The 19,176-nt window shown below is 45.9% G+C and overlaps 1 protein-coding gene across 1 annotated transcript in view; it reads left to right on the top strand.

The window, feature by feature from the left end:
- Window positions 1-5,308, top strand: part of LOC138488505 (alpha-aspartyl dipeptidase-like) — a 169,393-nt gene extending 164,085 nt beyond the window's left edge. The window contains exon 8 of the mRNA XM_069615529.1: window positions 5,130-5,308. Within this exon, the coding sequence (XP_069471630.1) occupies window positions 5,130-5,193 (64 nt within the window). The 3' untranslated portion in view covers window positions 5,194-5,308. The remainder of the gene's footprint in view (window positions 1-5,129) is intronic.
- Window positions 5,309-19,176: the final 13,868 nt, after the last annotated feature.

Below are 19,176 nucleotides of genomic sequence, written 5' to 3'. Positions count from 1 at the left end.
TGTGATTTTCTATTTGAACTACTGACTTGTCTAAAACCTTTTTTAAGAAGAGAACATCAGAACTTTGAACTAGCCCATTGATTTTGGCTGTCCTGGATCCCTAAAGGCCCCTTCCTGAACCTATTGGCTTTGGCAGTGCGTTGTTCCTTACAGGTGTTAATTGTTGGACCCTGTTATTGCTGGCATAAAAGACTGCCTACATCCCTCTGGGAGAATCTAACAGTTTTTCAAAGTGCAAAGTGTGTTCTGAGCTAACTATAAACTTTCCCTCCTTCTAACTCAATATTTGAATGGTGATCACAAGTATGTGTGATTACTGACCTCAAATGACGTCACTCAGTGTGCTGGAATATGTATAACATATGAAAAGTTACCCACCCGATTTATTGCTCATGTTAAATTGAATCCTAACTTGGGGATTAATGTTATTAGTAGCTGCTGCCTTTTAAAGACTGTCTAAATATCCTTGTGTGTGTAGATATAAATAAATAGTTATACTATAACTCCAAGTGTGTACCTGTATTCACTGATTTCCTTGTACAGCTCTACAGCTCATATTATCCCCTTAAAATAAGCCTGGCTGCTCAGTCGCACTACCAACTTGTGTAGTACAGGCCTATATTAACCCCTTTGATGCCAAGGACGAGCTATCTTGTCCTTGGAATTACTTTCACAGTGCCAAGAACGAGATAGCTCATCCTTTTTGGCACTCTACTTTGAGCGATCCCTGTAAAGCAGGGATCGCTCAAAACAGTAATCCAACCCCCGGACTTTGTGAGGGATAGGTCCCCCCTCACTGCCAGGGGGCTGGATTACCTTCAGTTTCACGTCGGCGTGCATAAAGCACGCCGACGTGAAAGTAATTTTCACCGCAGCAGCCATTTCGGGCTGCTGCAGTGAAAATAAAAGGTGAGTGTTCACCTTTCTCCCCCTCAATCTCTGGCTGCATTTCAAGCAGGAGATCGAGGGAGGTGTCGTTGGAAAGGGGAGATTCTCCCCTTTCCAAAGACACCCTTTGTGACAGCATTGCTGCCCGCGAATCGGGCACAGGGCTCTCGATCCGCGGTCAGCAATGCCCACTAGACACAAGGGATGTCTTTGAATGTGGGGGGGGGTGGGGGCTGCTTACAGTAAGCAGCCCTCGCCATCCCTTGCCCCCAAAGCATGGGGGCACATATGTGTACCACCAGGAATAAGTGTGCAGGCCCCTCAAAGGATGGGGCCTGCAGGTTAGGGCCCCCTGGGGGCAGATGGCTGATCATCTGTCCCCAGGGAAGGGTGCAAAATGAAAAAAAAAAAAACAAAAGGGAATTTTGGGTGGGAGGGGGGGGGGGGTACTAGCCACCAGGGATTTATTTTACAGAAAAGGGGGTGGCCCTCTCCCCTTCACCCCAATGGGAAGTGGGGGTACCCCTTGTAGCCCTCCCTGGGGGCAGATATCTGCTCCTAGGAAGGGGCATCTGACCCCAGGGAGGGCTGCATGAGATGCCCCCCTTGCATTTGGTGTGGGGGGAGAGGGTCACCCCCCATTACATTAGAGAATTATCTGGCGGTTTAGGGTGCCCCTCAGCCTGCCCTAAAGTGTAGTGTACCATGTTCCATTTTTTCTTTGTTTGCCTTGGTGCAGAGGGGCACATTGGTGTGCCAATCTGGCCCCGGTGTGCCCAAACCTTACTGCCTCACCCACTGGGGGGCCTGTCCCACAATATTTGGGGGCCATCTCCCCCACCCCAAATGGAGGGGGGTTTACCTCACGCAGCCATTTGTAGGAGGCCCAGGGAGGCCTGCATGAGGTGCCCCCGCCACCCATTTGGGGTGAGGGGGAGAGGGCCCCCAGAAATTGTGGGACAGGCCCACCAGTGTGTGGGGCAGTAAGGTTTGGGCACCCCAGGGCCAGACTGGCACACCAATGTGCCCCTCTGCGCCAAGGGGAGTTGGGTTACCAAAGGAAAAAAGTGAAAATGGTGGAACGCATTTTAGGGGGGGTTCTGGGGCACCCGAAAGGGACGGGGAATTTTCTTATGGGATGGGGCGTTGACCCTCCCACCCGCAATGGAGTGGGTGCCATGTCATGCAGCCCTCCCTGGGACCAGATATCTGCTCCTAGGAAGGGACGCCTGAGCCCAGGGAGGAGTGCAGGACAACCCACCCACTTATCTGCCCCCGGAGAGGGGTACCTGAGATGTGCCGCCCCTCCAATTGGGGTGGGGGTGGAGAGGTGCCCCCTCTTCACATTAGAAAATTCCCTGGCGGTGTAGGGTGCCCCTCAGCCCCCGCTAAAGGGCATCCTGCCATTTAGAATTATTTTCTTTGTTTACTAAACTTGCCTTGGCGCAGAGGGGCACATTGGTGTGCCAATCTGGCCCCAGGGCGCCCAAACCTTACTGCCCCACCCACTGGGTGGCCTGTCCCACAATTTCTAAGGGCCCTTTCCCCCCCACCCCAAATGGAGGGGGGATGTACTTCACACAGCCGTTTGTAGGAGGCCCAGGGAGGCCTGTATGAGGTGCCCCCGCTACCCATTTGGGGTGAGGGGGGAGAGGGCCCCCGAAAATTGTGGGACAGGCCCCCCAGTGGGTGGGGCAGTAAGGTTTGGGCACCCCGGGGCCAGATTGGCACACCAATGTGCCCCTCTGCGCCAAGGGGAGTTGGGTTACCAAAGGAAAAAAGTTAAACTGGTGGAACGCATTTTAGGGGGGGCTGTGGGGCCCCCCAAAGGGACAGTAAATGTTCTAATGGGATGGGGTGTTGACCCCCCCCAACCACCACCCACAATGGAGTGGGTTCCATGTCATGCAGCCCTCCCTGGGACCAGATATCTGCTCCTAGGAAGGGACGCCTGAGCCCAGGCGGGAGTGCAGGACAGCAACCCTTATGTGCCCCCAGGGAGGGCTACATGAGATGCAACGCCCCTCCAATTGGGGTGGGGGTGGAGAGGTGCCCCCTCTTCACATTAGAAAATTCCCCAGCGGTGTAGGGTGCCCCCGCTAAAGGGCAGCCTACCATTTTGAATGATTTTCTTTGTTTAGTAAACTTGCCTTGGCGCAGAGGGGTACATTGGTGTGCCAATCTGGCCCCGGGGTGCCCAAACCTTACTGCCCCACCCACTGGGGGTCTGTCCCATAATTTTTGGGGGCCCTCCCCCCCACCCCAAATGGAGGGGGTGTACCTCACGCAGCCGTTTGGGGGCCCTCCTCCCACCCCAAATGGAGGGGTGTACCTCACGCAGCCGTTTGTAGGAGGCCCAGGGAGGCCTGCATGAGGTGCCCCCAGAACAAGGGGTGTTAAATCTGGGCTAAGCCCTTGACGCCGGGTTTTAACACTTACTTTTGAGCTGCAAGTGACTCGACAAACAGCCCCCTATTGATTCAAGATTAGCCAACAATTTGAGAGATCCTCTCTGCAGAAATAACAAAAGCTTAAATATCTTCTGTGGACTTAAACCTACTCAGTTGCATCACGCCAACCTCCCTATTTGAATCAGAGTTTCCAGTGGTAATGTTAGGTATTTGTTATGCCCCCAACTCCGAACCAATTTTGCTTTAATGCCCAGGCGGATGTATAAGATGGATGCACAGGGGTTCTCCCATTGACCTATGGGAATAATAGGATTTGAAGGCTGTCCTATATAGGATTATGGTGGCTAGTCACTTCATGCAGGAGGCAGGACAACTCCCCGTTCCCAGTGAAAAGATCTTTTTCTAAAGAGGCCGAAATCCCACGTGAGAGGGTGGGAGAAGGGGAGAACAATGGAGGGGGGGCTCCCTGAATATTAAAAAAAGGGAGGTTCTATGTGAATTGACCTTTTTTTGAAGGTCTCAGGAGAAAAAGACCTCTGCGATGACGGTTTTCTGATCAAAAGAAAATCAGTCAAAGCAAATTGGTCTCTTTCTCTTGAGATGTTTAAAAGAAAAGGTCAATTCACATAGAACCCAATACCCAATTCCCAGGGCTGTTCTTTCCTGCATACTTGGAGGGCGAAGCAATGTATATGCTAGCTCCGAAGATGAGAAAATCTGCTGGTCTTGATCTCTTCGGCAGTATGAAATGGATCACTGCTGATGCCTGAGGGCATACGGTGCGTTATAAGCCTAAAGACAGACATAGACTGCAGGATCACAGAAAAAGAACAGTTTTGATGATGTGTGCTGGTGGCAACCACCCTACAGAAAGACAGATGGCATGCCTATTAGCCCATGGTCAAGTTCTGAAATATGCAAGTTTGGTGATAAAGGAAAACATCCAGAGCACTTTGCAGATAATTTCTGCTGGAGAAAAAGGTGTGTGGGTATTTGTGCGACATGTGTCTATCAAGGGTGTGGGGAGGATTTGCAGACAAAGACTCAATGAAGGGTTAGCGTATAGAGTATTATCATGTTTTAGTTTTGGCAACCTGGTTCCACTTTAAAATCACCCAAAAGGGGGCTAAGGATATTTCTATGACTATATGATATGCAACACCCACCCACATGGCCCTAGATGTCTTCCCTGTGCCACTGTCATGGTTTGCAGGTGGATAAAAGGGATGCCCAACTGTCTCTGTCTGACCTTTGCACCAAAAATCCATAGGACTCTTCAAATCCTCTTGTGGAAGCAACAAGACCAGGGACAAGGAGGACTGGAATGCTGTGTTGCTGCACTCCTCCGCCCCTCACACATCCATGATCTCGCTGTGAAAGTAAATGGAACCAGGAAGACGGAGGACGGGGGTGGTAGTTAGGGTTTAAGTTAATGCAGTTTTGCTCTTCTCATCTCCCACTGCACTGCTCCTATAGCCATGCTGGTCAACCTCTAGCTGGGACCTGGTCGGTGGCTGTGCAATGGAATGGGCTCCAATTGGCGGAGACAAACCTGTTCAATTTGCCAGTACTGGAGTGTACTGCGATCCATCCATCCATCTCCTCTGGGATAGGGGAGTAGGATTCAATGGAAGAAAAATCATATACTACATTCCTTGGTAGTCATTACTTGTGTTCTTCAATTCGTGTTCAGGGCAACTATAAAAGCAAACGATTGAGCTTATTTTAGCAAGTTTGGGACTCTCGGGCCTCATTTTTGAAAAATGCAAAATACTACAAATGCGATTTAGTACAAATTTAATGTTTTCATTTTCTCTTCTTGATACCTAGGGGTAAAGCGCCAACTGAACATATTCCTGGAGCAGATTTTAGCTCACTTCTGACGGATTCTTAGCAGGATTCACCAAAAAGGAAGAATTTGCATCTAGGATGTCTGCAGACCGAGAGTGACAACATTATATAATACTCGATAACAACACACGCAGAATAAATATATCCATGTAGTCTTCTCCCTTTTCATTTTTGTCCTGTGTAGAAACGTAATGCACTCACATGACACCAATTCACTTATGTGAATTGAAATTCTCCAATTTTCCTGATTTAGGTTTTTTTTGGCCTGACTAAAGCTGATGCACAAACATTCAGGAAACTTTCAGTAAATGTCCTTGTGTTATGAATCAGGTGCATAGTTAGTCATGTCCTAGATGGGCCGCAAAAATCCTCAGGCAAAGATGTTTTTGCAGTGTGTTACTGTAATATTACGTAACAGGACTGGGATGGTTGAAACTATGGGGGTCTCCACGGCTCTCTCGACCTTCCTGTGGGTTGACTCAACCTTAGCACAGTCCTCCTGAGCCCCCAGAGTGTCTCCAACGTATTCTAATGCACAGTAATCCTTACTGCCTATGTATTTTCTTATCTGGAACGGAAACCTAAAAGCCATGGCAATGTCCTTCTCTATTTCACTCGCTCAGGGAATTTCTTTTTTAAACTTTTTTTTTAATAACTTTATTTACATTTCCAAAAGAATTACATCATTTCAACACACAGAATATAGAAAAAATTATTACAAATTTAAATAAAACATTACCATATTAAACACATTGGTACAAATAAAACAGAAGCAGCTAGTACAATTATCAAAACACCCTCAATTATAACTTAATAATCATACTTTGAAATGATACAGAATTAAAAATAAGTAAAAGTATTATATATAAACACACAAACAACACCACACAAAACAAGACAAACACCAAACCACTTCATCAAATTAACCACTCTAAAGTTATTTATAAAACAAATTAGAACCTGTTACCACTCATTTCAAGCATAGAACTCATTAAAGGCACGCCATTGCTCCTTGTAAAACTCCTCTCCATTTAATGCACAAAAAGTAACCTTTTCAAACCGTGAGAGTAACTGCACCTGTATTAGCCATTCTTCAATACATGGCTTTTTTCTCATTTTCCAGAGGCGCAAAATTTGCCTAGTCGCCACCAAAATCACTTTAGTAACCCAACATAGAGTCGCATACCTCAGATGACGAGTGTCAATTGGAGATTACAAAAGTACCGATAACGGCTTCCTAGGGAAGGATATGTTCCAAACCAAGTCCACCCTATCTAAAATATCACTCCAGAAACCCTTAACCCTTGAACAATCCCATAACATGAAGAAGGCACTATGCTTCACCTAGAGCAACTCCAGCATCAATTATCCTCATGTAAACCAAATCTGCGCATCTTAACCGGGGTCCAAAAAAGACACCCCAAAATCCTCTGCTGAATATATCGTAGATTCAGATCAATCTTCATCCTAACTGGGACTTTCCATAGACTTTCCCAATCCTCCTTCGTCATTTCCCCACCCAGTTCTTCACCACATGCAATACGTAAACTATTCCAAGATAATCTAACATTTTCCTCTTCCGGGAACAGCTTCAAGTAAATCGACACCACACGAGGAGCAACTACAATAAAACTACACCTTTCCGGCCTTTGTAACAAAGGTTTATCAAGCATTGACAATCTCTCAGATATCAAATCCTTTAACGAATTATATCTCCTTAGCTCTCGATTATGGAGTGCAAACTTCCCCTTCAGAAGTTTGAAGTGATAGCATACCCTCCTCACACCAGCCATCCCTTATAAGCAATGTACCCTTACTCATCCAACTTTTCCAACATATCATCCTATTATCAATCTGTAACCCTGGGTTCTGCCAGATAGAAGCCTCTTCCTACAAATATAGTCCCTGTCCACCCCCTACAATCATTGATGTGACGGCATCCTTGGTAGCAAGTACAGCCTGTAAAGTACTGACCGATCCGGGTAATTTACCAAGTGAATACAAGGATTCAATTTGAAAAGGTCTCATTTTAAATCCTTCTAATTGAGGCCATATTGTAACTTCTAGGTCATTCAAGGAAGAATAGAAGATTGACTTTTTAATCAAAAAACATTTTCAATAATGTTCAATGATTGGATAGCCCAAGCCCCCGTCCTGTACACTCCTAATCAACAAATATCAAGGTATCTTCGGTCTTTTCCCAACACCCCACAAGAACTCCTGAAAGACACGATCAACACGACCCAAAACTTTCCTTGTGAACTTGAAAGGTAAAGATTGGATAATATATAGAATTTTGGGTAAGAGCACCATTTTGATAGCATTGATCTTTGCCCAGATAGATAACGGGAGTCTGTTCCATTTATTAACAATATTCCTAATAGTTTCTAAAACCTTGTCAATATTGAGCCAAGCCACTCCTTTCATATCCCTCGACAAAAATACCCCCAAATACTTCACCTGATTATTTTCCCACTTACAATTCCAATCTAACAACTGTCTACGCACTGGAGTATCTCGAGCTGGGAACGCAACAGTCTTCTCCCAATTAACTTTATAACCCGAGAGCCTACCAAACTCATCAATCATATTCTGTAAAATACCACCCCCTATTTCAGGATTATCAAGAACAATTGTTATATCGTCCGCATACACCAGAATCTTAATTTCAATGTCCCCAATTCTAAAGCCTGACAAATAGCAGGACTGTCGAATGTATATCAAAAATGGTTCAAGAAATAAATTAAACATATAAGGCGACAAAGGACATCCCAGACATGTACCTTTAAATAATCCAAAAGAAGCTGAAAGATCCCCATTTACCGAAACCCTAGCACAGATACCCGACTGTAAAGCCCCAACAGCATTTATGAATAGTGGCACAAAACCCATCTTTGCCAATGTAAAATTTAAGAAAGTCCAATTCACACTATCAAACGCATTCTCAGCGTCTAAAAATATAAAAAGTAAATCATCTGATCCCGTGGATGACAAATTTAAAATATCCAAAAGGTTCCTAATATGATCCTATTCATGACGTTGCTTCATAAAACCCACTTGAGTCTTATCAATTAAATCACCTGTGTGTTTATCCAGCCTAGAAGTTAAAATATTCGTAAATATCTTTGCATCCACATTCAAAAGCGATATGGGGCGGTAATTACCACAATTAGATACATCTTTCCCATCTTTGGAGATCACAGAAATCACTGCTTCTCTCATACAGGGGCATAAAGTACACTCCATAAGAAACCGGTTACAGAGTTCACACAACTCTGGTGCCAACTGCTCAATGAAAGTTTGGTAAAATTCAGTTGGTAACCCATCTGGGCCAGGCGACTTCCCGGCCTTCAACTTTTTAATAGCATCCGAAACCTCATCTACCAATATAGGAGCAACTAGAAAGGCGAAGTTAAAACAAAACTCTTGTTGACTCTGGGCAGGACTCATGGAGTTATTCAAAGTGATTAGTGCCAGGGGCCATAATATATCGACCCAAACACTTGAGTGAAGTATAAGTAGTACACCCGGGAGGGGCCAGGCACATACTAAAAATCCAGCAGTCTCGCAATAGTTAATGACACAATCAAACAAGTGCACTGACCTCCCATGGTAATAATCCTCATGAGCAAACATCCAGTCTTAGGGCTCCGATAAATAAGCACTCGGCTCATTCCGCCGCACACCAAAGCCTCCATTGTCATCATTGATGAACGCACGCATGACGGTCACGTAGCAGGAGCGTCACGTCTGTAGAAACTCCAGGTACCTTCCTCTAATACGAATCCTCCAGTAATATGAATTACAACAACATATGAAGGAAAAAAAAACGTTTAAACTTAACAGCAAACATGAACATTAACCAAGAAACGTATAAACAAAAAAAAGAAATAAAAATGAATAAACATCCAGCGAATTATTTATTTCTTTTATTTTTCTGCTGGGGTGTTTTTTGAATCACTGTGGTAGAGATAGCTTCCATAGGTTCAGCATCTAATCCAGTTAAAAAAGCTTCAGCTTGTTTGCAGTCCACAAATGAATGTACCTGGCCTTCCACTATTATCCGGAGTGTCGCTGGGTAGATCATATACTATTTCAGATGCTTACTTTTAGCCTTTTCTTTAGCCACATGGAAACACTTCCTTTTCTCCATAATGTCCTTGCTGAAATCAGCTAAAATCATTATTTTATTTCCTCCCCAGGCATGATCTCCAATTTCACGGGACTTCCTCAGAATGAGCTCTCTGGTTGGATGTCTTAAAAACTTTAAAATAAAATGTCTAGGTCTCTGACCCAAGGCTGGTTTTTGGCCAAGCGACCTGTGAGCTCTTTCAATTTCAAGAGGTACTTTTGGGTCCAATTTAAGCTTAGAGGTTAATACCTTTTCAAGAAAGGAAATAGGATTACCATGTTCAGCATTTTCAGGAAATTCAGCAATCCTTACATTATTGCCCCTTTAAAAATGTTTCCTGCTCAGAGAGTTTAGAAGATAGTCTTTCATTTACCACCTCCAGGTGTCTGATTTGATCTGCTAGCCGTATAGTTTGGTCATCCACTGTTGAAAGGTGTTTTTCCACAGAAATCACCTTTGTGGTAAGATCCAAGTATCTCTCTTCTGAGGTAATCAGCTTAGACTTAATATCAGCCATATCAGCCGTCATTTTGGTGAGCAAATCCAAAATCCTATCATCTCTTCCTCTTCCTCCTCCTCCTCCTCTTTGCCTTTTGGCAGGTTGAATAGTATCAACAGTACATACATCTTCAGCCATAGTGATGATGGATAGTATTTCCAGCAGTTGGCACAGGAGCACAGCACCTAAGAAGCCATTCCTGAAGCTAGTAGTTCTACAATCTCCCTCAGGGAATTTCTAAATGATCCTCTCCCTTTCAGCAGCAGACCGGTTTCACCAGGGTTACCCCACTTAGCGTTCCCTTCACACACTCTCTCCCTGTCTCTATCTCACCCCCTGCATCCTCTAGGCTTCTCCTCCTGAGATCTTGCTGCTCTCCCCTTCCCTCTTCTCTACCTGCATTTGCTCCTCTTCAAATCTCTTCTCCTCTCTCTACCCTCAGTCCCTTATCTATGCCTCTGTGTTCTGATCTTATTGCACTCTCTTCCTATCACTTCCAACTACACCCTCCGCCTGCTTCACTGCTCCCTCACCACTACTTCCACCCCCGACTTAGACTCTCTCCACACCCTACTACCATACACTCCATGTATCACTCACTCCAATTTCCCCCCTACAATTTCTCTCTCATTCTTTCCCTCTCCTTTCACTCCCCCTTCCTCATTACACTAAGTCTCTGTTACAATCAAGGCCTATTTAGCCTCTGGCAGTGTCATTTCATATTCACTCAATCAAGTGTGTGAATGCATAAAATGGGTTGCAAAGTTAAATTAAGTAAAATGTGTGTGGAAACAACTGTATGAAAAAAAGCAGCAACATAGGATTTAAAGTAAGCCATTTCACTCATGGTTTTCTACATGACTTTTTAGACATACCACCGGGAGATTTGGACAAAGGTCTCCAGCGTCTAAATCGTTCATTCTTATGCCCAGAACAAGCACACAAAGGCTGTTTACCCTTGCAGGTAACTCGGTTTACCATCTTAACAGGGGATAAGGTAGCATGCCAATGTCCACTAACAATTCGGATAGGGCGAGAACTCTCATACACATCACCACACTAGTGGAAGATAGGGATCAAGAAGAATGTGAAGTGGGAGTGTCCAGTATTGTCGTAAAAGCCACACCAGAGGAGTAGTGGGAACAAGCTGAGGGGGAGGACAGGTGTGTTGAGGAATATTAAGGAATGGACCATCTGTGGTTGGCCTAACAAAGCTATTTTGGATTGTGAATGGTGCACTTGGTATGAAGTAAGCGATGAACTGTACATCTGTGATGGTAGGTTACCGAGGAGTAGCAAGATTGTTCCCGCAGCAGGGTTTTGTGACTGGATCATACACCTAGCTCATGGGTAACAACCTTGCAAAATAGGGACTTCATCAAGACTTTTGGTGGCCTTGTATGAGGCCGTAACAGACAGCATGGGGTGCCAGAAATGTGCTGAATATTTGCAGAGAGCCACCTTTACGAAATGTGCCTGTGTCGTCAGAACTTTGGGTTAATGTGGCTGTAGATATCATGGGACCAAGCAATGGATTGGGGTGGAGAAAAATGTTCCTTTTTGTTTGTGTAGATTTAAGTGGATTGAGTGAAGAGCGGTGGGAGAGGCTACCACCTCAGAAATTATTACGTTTCAGGATGAAGTATTTCACAGGAAAGGATTCACACAAAAATTGTAACTGACAAGGGAGTCCAATTAGTCTTGAAGGAAATGCACATACTTCTCAAAAGAGCAGCAGTTAGCACTGTAGGATGACTTTCTATCACCCAAGGGCCAAGGGTCTGGTGAAGAGACAAAACAGGCTACTAAAGGAAGGCATTCAATTGGCCCTTAATGTGAGATTACCTTTGAGAGAGGTGGTGGCACAGATGATATGGGGGTATTGTACCATGCCCCAATCAGTGCCCAAAGTGCCACTGTTTGTTTCCCTTAAAGGAAGAGTTCCTGTCACAGCTTTATGTCCAGGCTAGTTGGGGATAGCCAATTTGGTACAACTTGATAGCAAGGAGACTATGCGAGCAACTTAGACATATTATGAGCAAATGTTTGACACAGAACGCAAAGTAGTTGAGCAGGAGTAGAAATTTGAAGAAAAAGTCCTGATATGTAATACGGGGCATAATGTCAAATTCAAGGGGAGATGTTCTTAGAACCTACCTGAATCTCTGCAGTAAGAGGTAGTGTAGTAATGTTAGAAGGAGGTGAAGTGTGGTAACAAGGACCTTTGGTGAAATTCTTGAGAGTGCGATTTAGGATCTGGAGGAAAAGCAGAGAGAGTCAGTATTGGGCAACCAGAGAGCTTTCAAATAGGAACAGGTTAGAAGGATGGATCGCAGGCACAGTGAGCGGCGCACTCATCCCCAAACAAATGGGATGATTATGTTTGAAATTAAAACAGTATATCTGTAAATCGATAAATGTACCATCTTTTGTTCTATTATTTACTGTTTTGCATAATATGTCCTGTTGTGAGAAGAGGGAAGTTTTACATGGTTCTGGAATGTTGGGGAGAGGGAACGTGAGAAGAGGATGATGGCAGCTGGAGTAGGAGGCTGTAGGGTGGATGGAAATAAAAGTGAGAAACCTACCATGTTTCCAGCTGGCAGTACTTACCTGAACTGCAGCATTGGGAAGCACAGCAGTTTGTCTTTCCGTCTCCCTGGATATTTATCACACTGCAGCATGGGCCCACAGCCAAACGCACTTTGACTGGAATTTAGCCTTTTGCAGGCTCTGGGTGGGTTCTTCAAGTTAAGGCTCTTTATTTGGGTGGAGTTGATGCAACCACCAGGATATGGAATAATACTCCTAGCAGGTGATTCCCTTCTCTTCCGTTTAAGGGACTTCACAACAACCACCAGGATATGCTGCCAGCTTCTGGGTCAGATCCCCCAGCAGGCCCTTTGTTTGGTTCTCTCTCACAATAACTCTGGTGGCTGTGAGGGGTCAGTAATGCGAGGCAGACAACTGCTTGTGGTTTTCTCATAATATGCAAAGTTATTAAAAAAATTATATAAAGAAAATACCTTGCTTGCCCTACTCTACAGAGGAATTCCCTACCTAGTCTAGAGGCTAAGGGAATAATCTCTAGCATGGGTGAACTGGCCCTCAAACTAAACCACCCTCTTGCTCCTTTGAAACCAGAGACAGATACCCTAACTAGACTGGGTGGGCCTGGTCGCATTGTGGATTTTAATATATTCTTTGAGATAGCTAGGAGCTTTCCCGAAGAAGCATTTGTGCACTATTGTCAATGCCTTGAATTGGATGCGTGCTTCCACCGGAAGCCAATGGAGGTCCCACCTGTGGGCAGAGTTGGGGTCGTATCTGGGTATCCTCTTAATGATACATACTGCATCATTTTGTGCAACCTGGAGTCGAATAAGACTGTTTTTACTTGCCCTTAACATAAGGGCGTTGCAGTAATCTAGCCGAGGCATCACAGGCGCACGTACCAACGTGGCACAGTTAGCCTATGACACATAAGGTTTGACTAGTCTTAGAAGTCGTAAAATGTACTGTGCTTTATTTGCTATGTTTTCTGTATTTGCATCTATGTTTAATGATGACTCAAAGATCATCCCAAGGTCTTGACTTTGTCCACCATTTATGATGATCTGACCTTCGACGCTAACATTTCAGATGTCTTGGAACCTCACAGAAATACAGCTTCAACGTTGGCACCTGTGTTTTATAAATGTTAAGTGCTTCCATGTTGGGTGAGCAATTGTTGCATTATCTCCACCACAGAAAACCATCTTTCAAAATCTTCATTAAGCAAGCGGAAAAAATGTAGGAGGAGCTACTAAATAGTTTGGTTCCTTGAGGGCCATTCAAGGAAAGCCACTCAGGATGACCCTGAATCATGCTGTGCCCATTGTCTTTGTGAATCCTTGCCTACATTTTTTGTTCCCTTGCAACATCACGTGCCTCACTGATCTCTGCAACTGTTTTCACCCTCCCCTCTGCGCGTCTGCTCTTTTCACGGTTTTATTCTTTGTTCTCTTCTCCTCTCCCTTCCCCCTTTTCCCCCTCCTCCCCCATCTTACTTTTTCTATGCACTTACTCTGATTGGTCCCGGACCTATTATGATAGTAACTTGGTTCGTCTCCTCCCCTCCTCCTTACTTGTTATCCCCCTCCCCCTCCAGCACTATCTGAAATGTCATCAGGCATAGTACGATAGTCGCTTGTTTTGTTCCCCTCCCTCTTCTCTTCCCCTCTACCTCACCTTGTGTGATTCTCCGGCACCACCAGAAATGTCGTCAGGCATAGTATGGTAGTCGCTTGTCTGTTTCTCATTTCTTTCCTATTTGTGTCTTACCACTTGCACTATCTGAAATGTCGCTAGGCCAAGTATGATCGTTTTTTCACATTCTTGTTGTTCACGGCTTGTAAGAATGTTTTGTATTTTTCCCTTGTTCTCTCCTTTTGTCGTGAAGCGCTTTGTAACACATTGTGTATAGGTGCTAAATAAATAAACCATCATTTCATATATGACGGGTTCAGCTTGGATCTCGCCTGTGATGACCCAAAGAGCATCATCTCTGTCTTATTTGCATTAAGACATATTCCGTTAGTTGCCATCCATTGTTGAATGGCAACATACACTTTGTTAAGCGTAATTTGTAAAGTGAACACCCAGCTCGACCAGTAGATCACAAAGCAAACAGCAGTATATGTTAAAAAGAGGGAGACATAAAGGCACCATGAGGGACGCCCATTTGAGACATTCCTCGTATGACCATGCATTGACCCATGCAATCTTCGACATACGGTCCGACAGAAATGATCTAACCCAGGCCAAGGCATTATCTGATACGCCCAGTATGTTCCTCAGCCTATCTATTAACCTGGTTTCAAGTAAGTAAGTGGGGCTTATCCTAACAAGTAACACTGAGTAAACGAGGAGGAGACAAACGTAAGGCTCAGACAATCTGAAGCGCGTACTATTTGTTTTTTCAACTCAACCGTAACAGGTCTCAATAGTGACAAGGAGATGGTGTCATTCCTATAGCTGCAAATGATTTATTTTCTTCTCTTATGCACAAGGGGCAACTGGTTGATTGTTTACATTTATATACTCTTATAGAAATTGCTGCTTAGTAGATGTGGAGTAATAGGAAGCATTTGTACACTGTTTAATTATATCACCAATGTAATATATTTTGGCAATGACTAGCTATATCTCATATACTTACTATAAACATTAATAGATCAGGCAATAGTTACTAGACAACCTATATGGAAACATGATATGAATACAGTCTGCCTCACTCACACAGGCAATGGTGCCCTTTTGATAGAGTTGCAACGGGTAATTTCTGAATTAATGCATTAGATGGAAAAAGAACCGATGGTTAAGCAATTATCTTATCAATATAGTTTAAAATTTTAATTATGTTCTTTAGCTAAAAGCAAAAAATTTAATTTTAATTCAATTCTAGCACAATAATTCATAATCACATGTAATATGGACCCCTTATGTCAAATGAACGCTCTGCAACAGCGTTTGCAGCAGCCTGATGGCTTTCGCCTTGAAGGCGGAACATAAATTGACAACGTTCAATCATGGCGGCCGTCCCAGGCAGCAAGCAGGGACACGAGCAAGAGGGAGGCACCATGGCAACACGTGGCCACGTTGCCATGGGGATCTAGACGCAACTTGGAAAGTTTCAAAATGGAGTCGGCTGCCATCTGTTCGTGTGCAGCTGACGCGTTAGAATCAAGCAGCAGCAGGGTAAGTGCACTGACTCGGCATAGTCTTGTGTGCCGGTACTGTGATGCGTAATGAAATGGCAGGTACGGCCTGTCAGTTTAGATATTTAATATTAGCAGTTAAGTCTCGTGATAAGGATCGATCTCCCTACACATATATAATTATTGAAGATGCACGAAATAGCAGTTCTGCTCTGATGTCTAAGGATTGTGGGCATATTCATAACACAAAGAACGATTGCGCACCATGTGTATCTGACAGCACTATGATGAGAACATAGCTTAGAGTTCTGCAAACCCATCCTTGTCAGTAATTTCGATTGTTAATAAGCGCATCAATTGTAAACTAGATGCAATTGTCAAATTTAACGCTCAGTTTAGGTCGGATTACCGTTTAATGATCAATCTACTGCATGCTTTCTACTCCACACCAGATATGGGCTGCCCCCCTTTCCATTGTAATGGGTACATTCAAGGGGTGAGTGTGTATTTACACTAACCTACGATGATTTAAAATGTTTTATTACAGACTATTGGTCTTGCGATCTGTCCCATTTACTATCTACCGGACAACAGTCATATGGACTGTAACTTTCTACTATTGGGTAAGCCGAAACTTTAACGCTTGGGGATATGATATGATATGGCATTTGTAACGCGCCTATACACAAGTGTTTCAAGGCGCGATGAGGCAGGGAGGGGGGAACAAGGGGAAGACAGACAACGATCCTACTAGGCCAGGTATCATTCAGACCGCGCAAGTGCAGGGGTAGGGGAAGGGACAAGTGCAAGGGGAAGGGGACGGGGAAGTGCAGTACAAGTAAGTAGAATAAAAATAAATAGGGCCAGCTGGTGGCAAGTGCAAGGTAAGTGCAGACAAGTGCTGGGAAGGGGGGGCTGTAGGGATACAGAGACAGTCCCGCAGTGCAGGGGATGCCAGGGAGGCAGTGCAAGTGGAGAGTGGCTGGGCCCAGGACCGAGGTCGGTGAGAGTGGCCCAGTTGCAGATTCAGTGCAATTTCAGTGTAGAATTTATCAGGGGAGAGGGATAGAGAAAACAGAAGCAAAGAGGAAGGTTTTGAGGTGCTTCCGGAACCGGAGATGGTTCTCCTCAAGTTTCAGGGAGGCAGGAAGGCTGTTCCAGAGGGAGGCCCCTGCCGCGGAGAGAGATCTATCCCCAACTCGTTGCTTTGAGAAGCGGCTGACCCTGAGGGAGTTGGAGACGGATGAGCGAAGAGCTCGGGAAGGAAGATATTTAGGAAGAGAGAGTTGAAGGTATTTTGGCCCCAGGCCCCAGAAGGCCTTGTGGATAATGCAGAGGGTTTTGAACTTAATCCTCTCAGCTACTGGGAGCCAGTGTAGAGATTTCAGTCCTGGAGAGATACGGTCCCTGGGCTTGAGGCCAAGGACAAGTCTCGCAGTTCTGTTCTGGATGAGTTGCAGAGGGCGGAGAGTGGAGGCAGGCAGGTTAAGATAGAAGCTGTTACAGTAGTCCAGCTTCGAGAGAACCAGGGCTCGGGAGACACTGAGCTTCTGGGGGAAGGAGAGGAAGGGAAGAATACCTCTGAGGAGGTGCAGCTGGTAGTGTAACTTCTTCGAGACGTCAGATATGTGAGGAGAGAAGGAGAGTGTAGAGTCGAAGATGACCCTGAGGTTTTTAGCCTTGCAGGTAGGAGCAGGAAGAGGGCCAAGAGAGGCCGGCCAGAGAGCTGCAGGGAAGGAGGGAGTGGGTGTGCCAATGAGTAGAATCTCAGTCTTACTGGCATTAAGGCAGAGGACATTGGCGGCACACCATTCCTGGATAGCAGACAGACAGTCAGAGATGAGGGAAGGAGAGGAGGAGGCCGAGGGTAGCCTGAAAATGAGCTGGGTATCGTCCGCATAGCACTGAAAGTTGGGGCAGAGGGCGGCGATGCAGTGGGCAAGGAGTGACAGATACTCGTTGAAAAGCCAGGGAGAGAGATGATATCCCTGGGGAACACCACAGGTGGAGAAGAAGACGTCAGAGAGGAAGGACCCAAGTTGGACCTGGGAGGGTCGATTGGAAAGGAAAGAAGTCAGCCACGCCAGAGCCTGACCAGTGATACCCAGGTTATCATGGAGACGGTTGAGCAGGATGGCATGGTTGACAGTATCAAAGGCAGAAGAGAGATCGAGCAAAATGAGAACACAAGGAGTGTTAGAGTCAAGGTTGGAGAGCAAGTCTTCACGGATGTTCAGGAGAGCAGTTTCCGTGCTTCTGGCAGCTCTTAAGCCAGACTGATGGTCATGAAGGCTACCAACAGATTCAGCATGGAGGTTAAGCTGGGAGATGGCCAGTTTCTCCAGGAGCTTGCCCTGGAAGGAAGTGATGGAGATTGGGCGATAGTTAGACGGACAGGAGGGGTCGGAAGAGGGTTTCTTAAGAAGAAGGTGCACAAGGGAGTGCTTGAGGGGGGATGGGAAGACTCCAGAGGCGAAGGAGTGGTTGCAAAAGTCAGCCAGGGCGGGAGCCAGGGAGTCGATGTGGTCCTTGATAGTTTTGGAGGAACAGGGGTGAACCTGTTTAGACAAGACTTTCATGGATCGGACTTGTCTGGAGACCTCGTCAGCAGAAAAAAGGGGAAAGGCAGAGAAGGAGGGAGGAGGGGTGGCTGCAGAAGGGCCAGAGGAAGAGCCAGGAAGAGAGGGAGGGAGGTGATAGGAGGAGAGTGAGGACAGGATGTCCTGAGTTTTAGAGATGAAGTGAGAGGCCAGTGCCGTGCAGAGGGCCTGGGAGGGGACAGGAGAGGTAGAGACTGCAGCAGGGTTGGCAAGCTCCTTGCAGATTTTAAAGAGTTCAGCCGAGTTGTTAAATGCCGCAGAGATGCGGGCTTGGATAAGGGCTCTCTTCTTGATGAGAATGGAGAGACGGTATTGCCTTTGGAGCAGGCGGCAGGCCAGTTTGTCAGAGGATGAACACGAAGCATGCCATTTCCTCTCTGCCACCCTGCACTTGCGTTTAAGGGTGACGAGATCCGAGTCATACCAGGAGTTACATTTGGCTTTGGGCTTCAGGCGGATTCTCATGACAGGGGCAAGGATATCAAGAGTATCAGATATAGCAGAGTGGAGCATGGAGAGGGCTGTGTCAGGGTGGGAGTCAGCCGAAGGGGGTGGGGGGGCGAGAAGGTGGCAGCAAAAGCCTCAACTGACACGCGCTTCATGGGTCGGATGGCCGAGAAGGTGGGTGGCGATGATGAGGGTGGCTTTGCCTGAGGGGAAGGGAGGGTGAGGTGGGAGGATAGGGGAAAGTGATCACTCCAGGAGAGAGGAATGGAGAGAGGGACGGAGAGGGGAAGGTCAGAAGAGATCAGAGCATCAAGAGTGTGCCCTGCAGAATGAGTAGGCCCAGACGGGAGAATAGAGAGTGAGAGAGAGTCGCAGAGGTCACGAAAGAGTCCAGTGGGGGGACAGGAGGCATCCAGGTGGATGTTGAAGTCACCAAGAAAGAGGAGTTGAGTGGTAGCGGACAGGAGTGAGGAGGAGAGGTCAGCCCACTCAGAGAGGAAGGAGGAAATTTGACCAGGTGGCCGATAGATAGTAGCCACGGTAAGGGAATGGCTGGGAGAGAGAGAGAGAGTCGGCAGACAAGACATTCAAAAGAGGAGTAGGTCTGCGTAGGAATGAAAGTGGCAGGAATCCACTCAGGGAAGATAAG

This window comes from Ambystoma mexicanum, chromosome 9, assembly GCF_040938575.1.
Source record: "Ambystoma mexicanum isolate Mex_15411 chromosome 9, UKY_AmexF1_1, whole genome shotgun sequence".
In the NCBI taxonomy this organism is placed as follows: domain Eukaryota; kingdom Metazoa; phylum Chordata; class Amphibia; order Caudata; family Ambystomatidae; genus Ambystoma; species Ambystoma mexicanum.
This window is presented reverse-complemented; position numbering and strand designations above follow the sequence as displayed.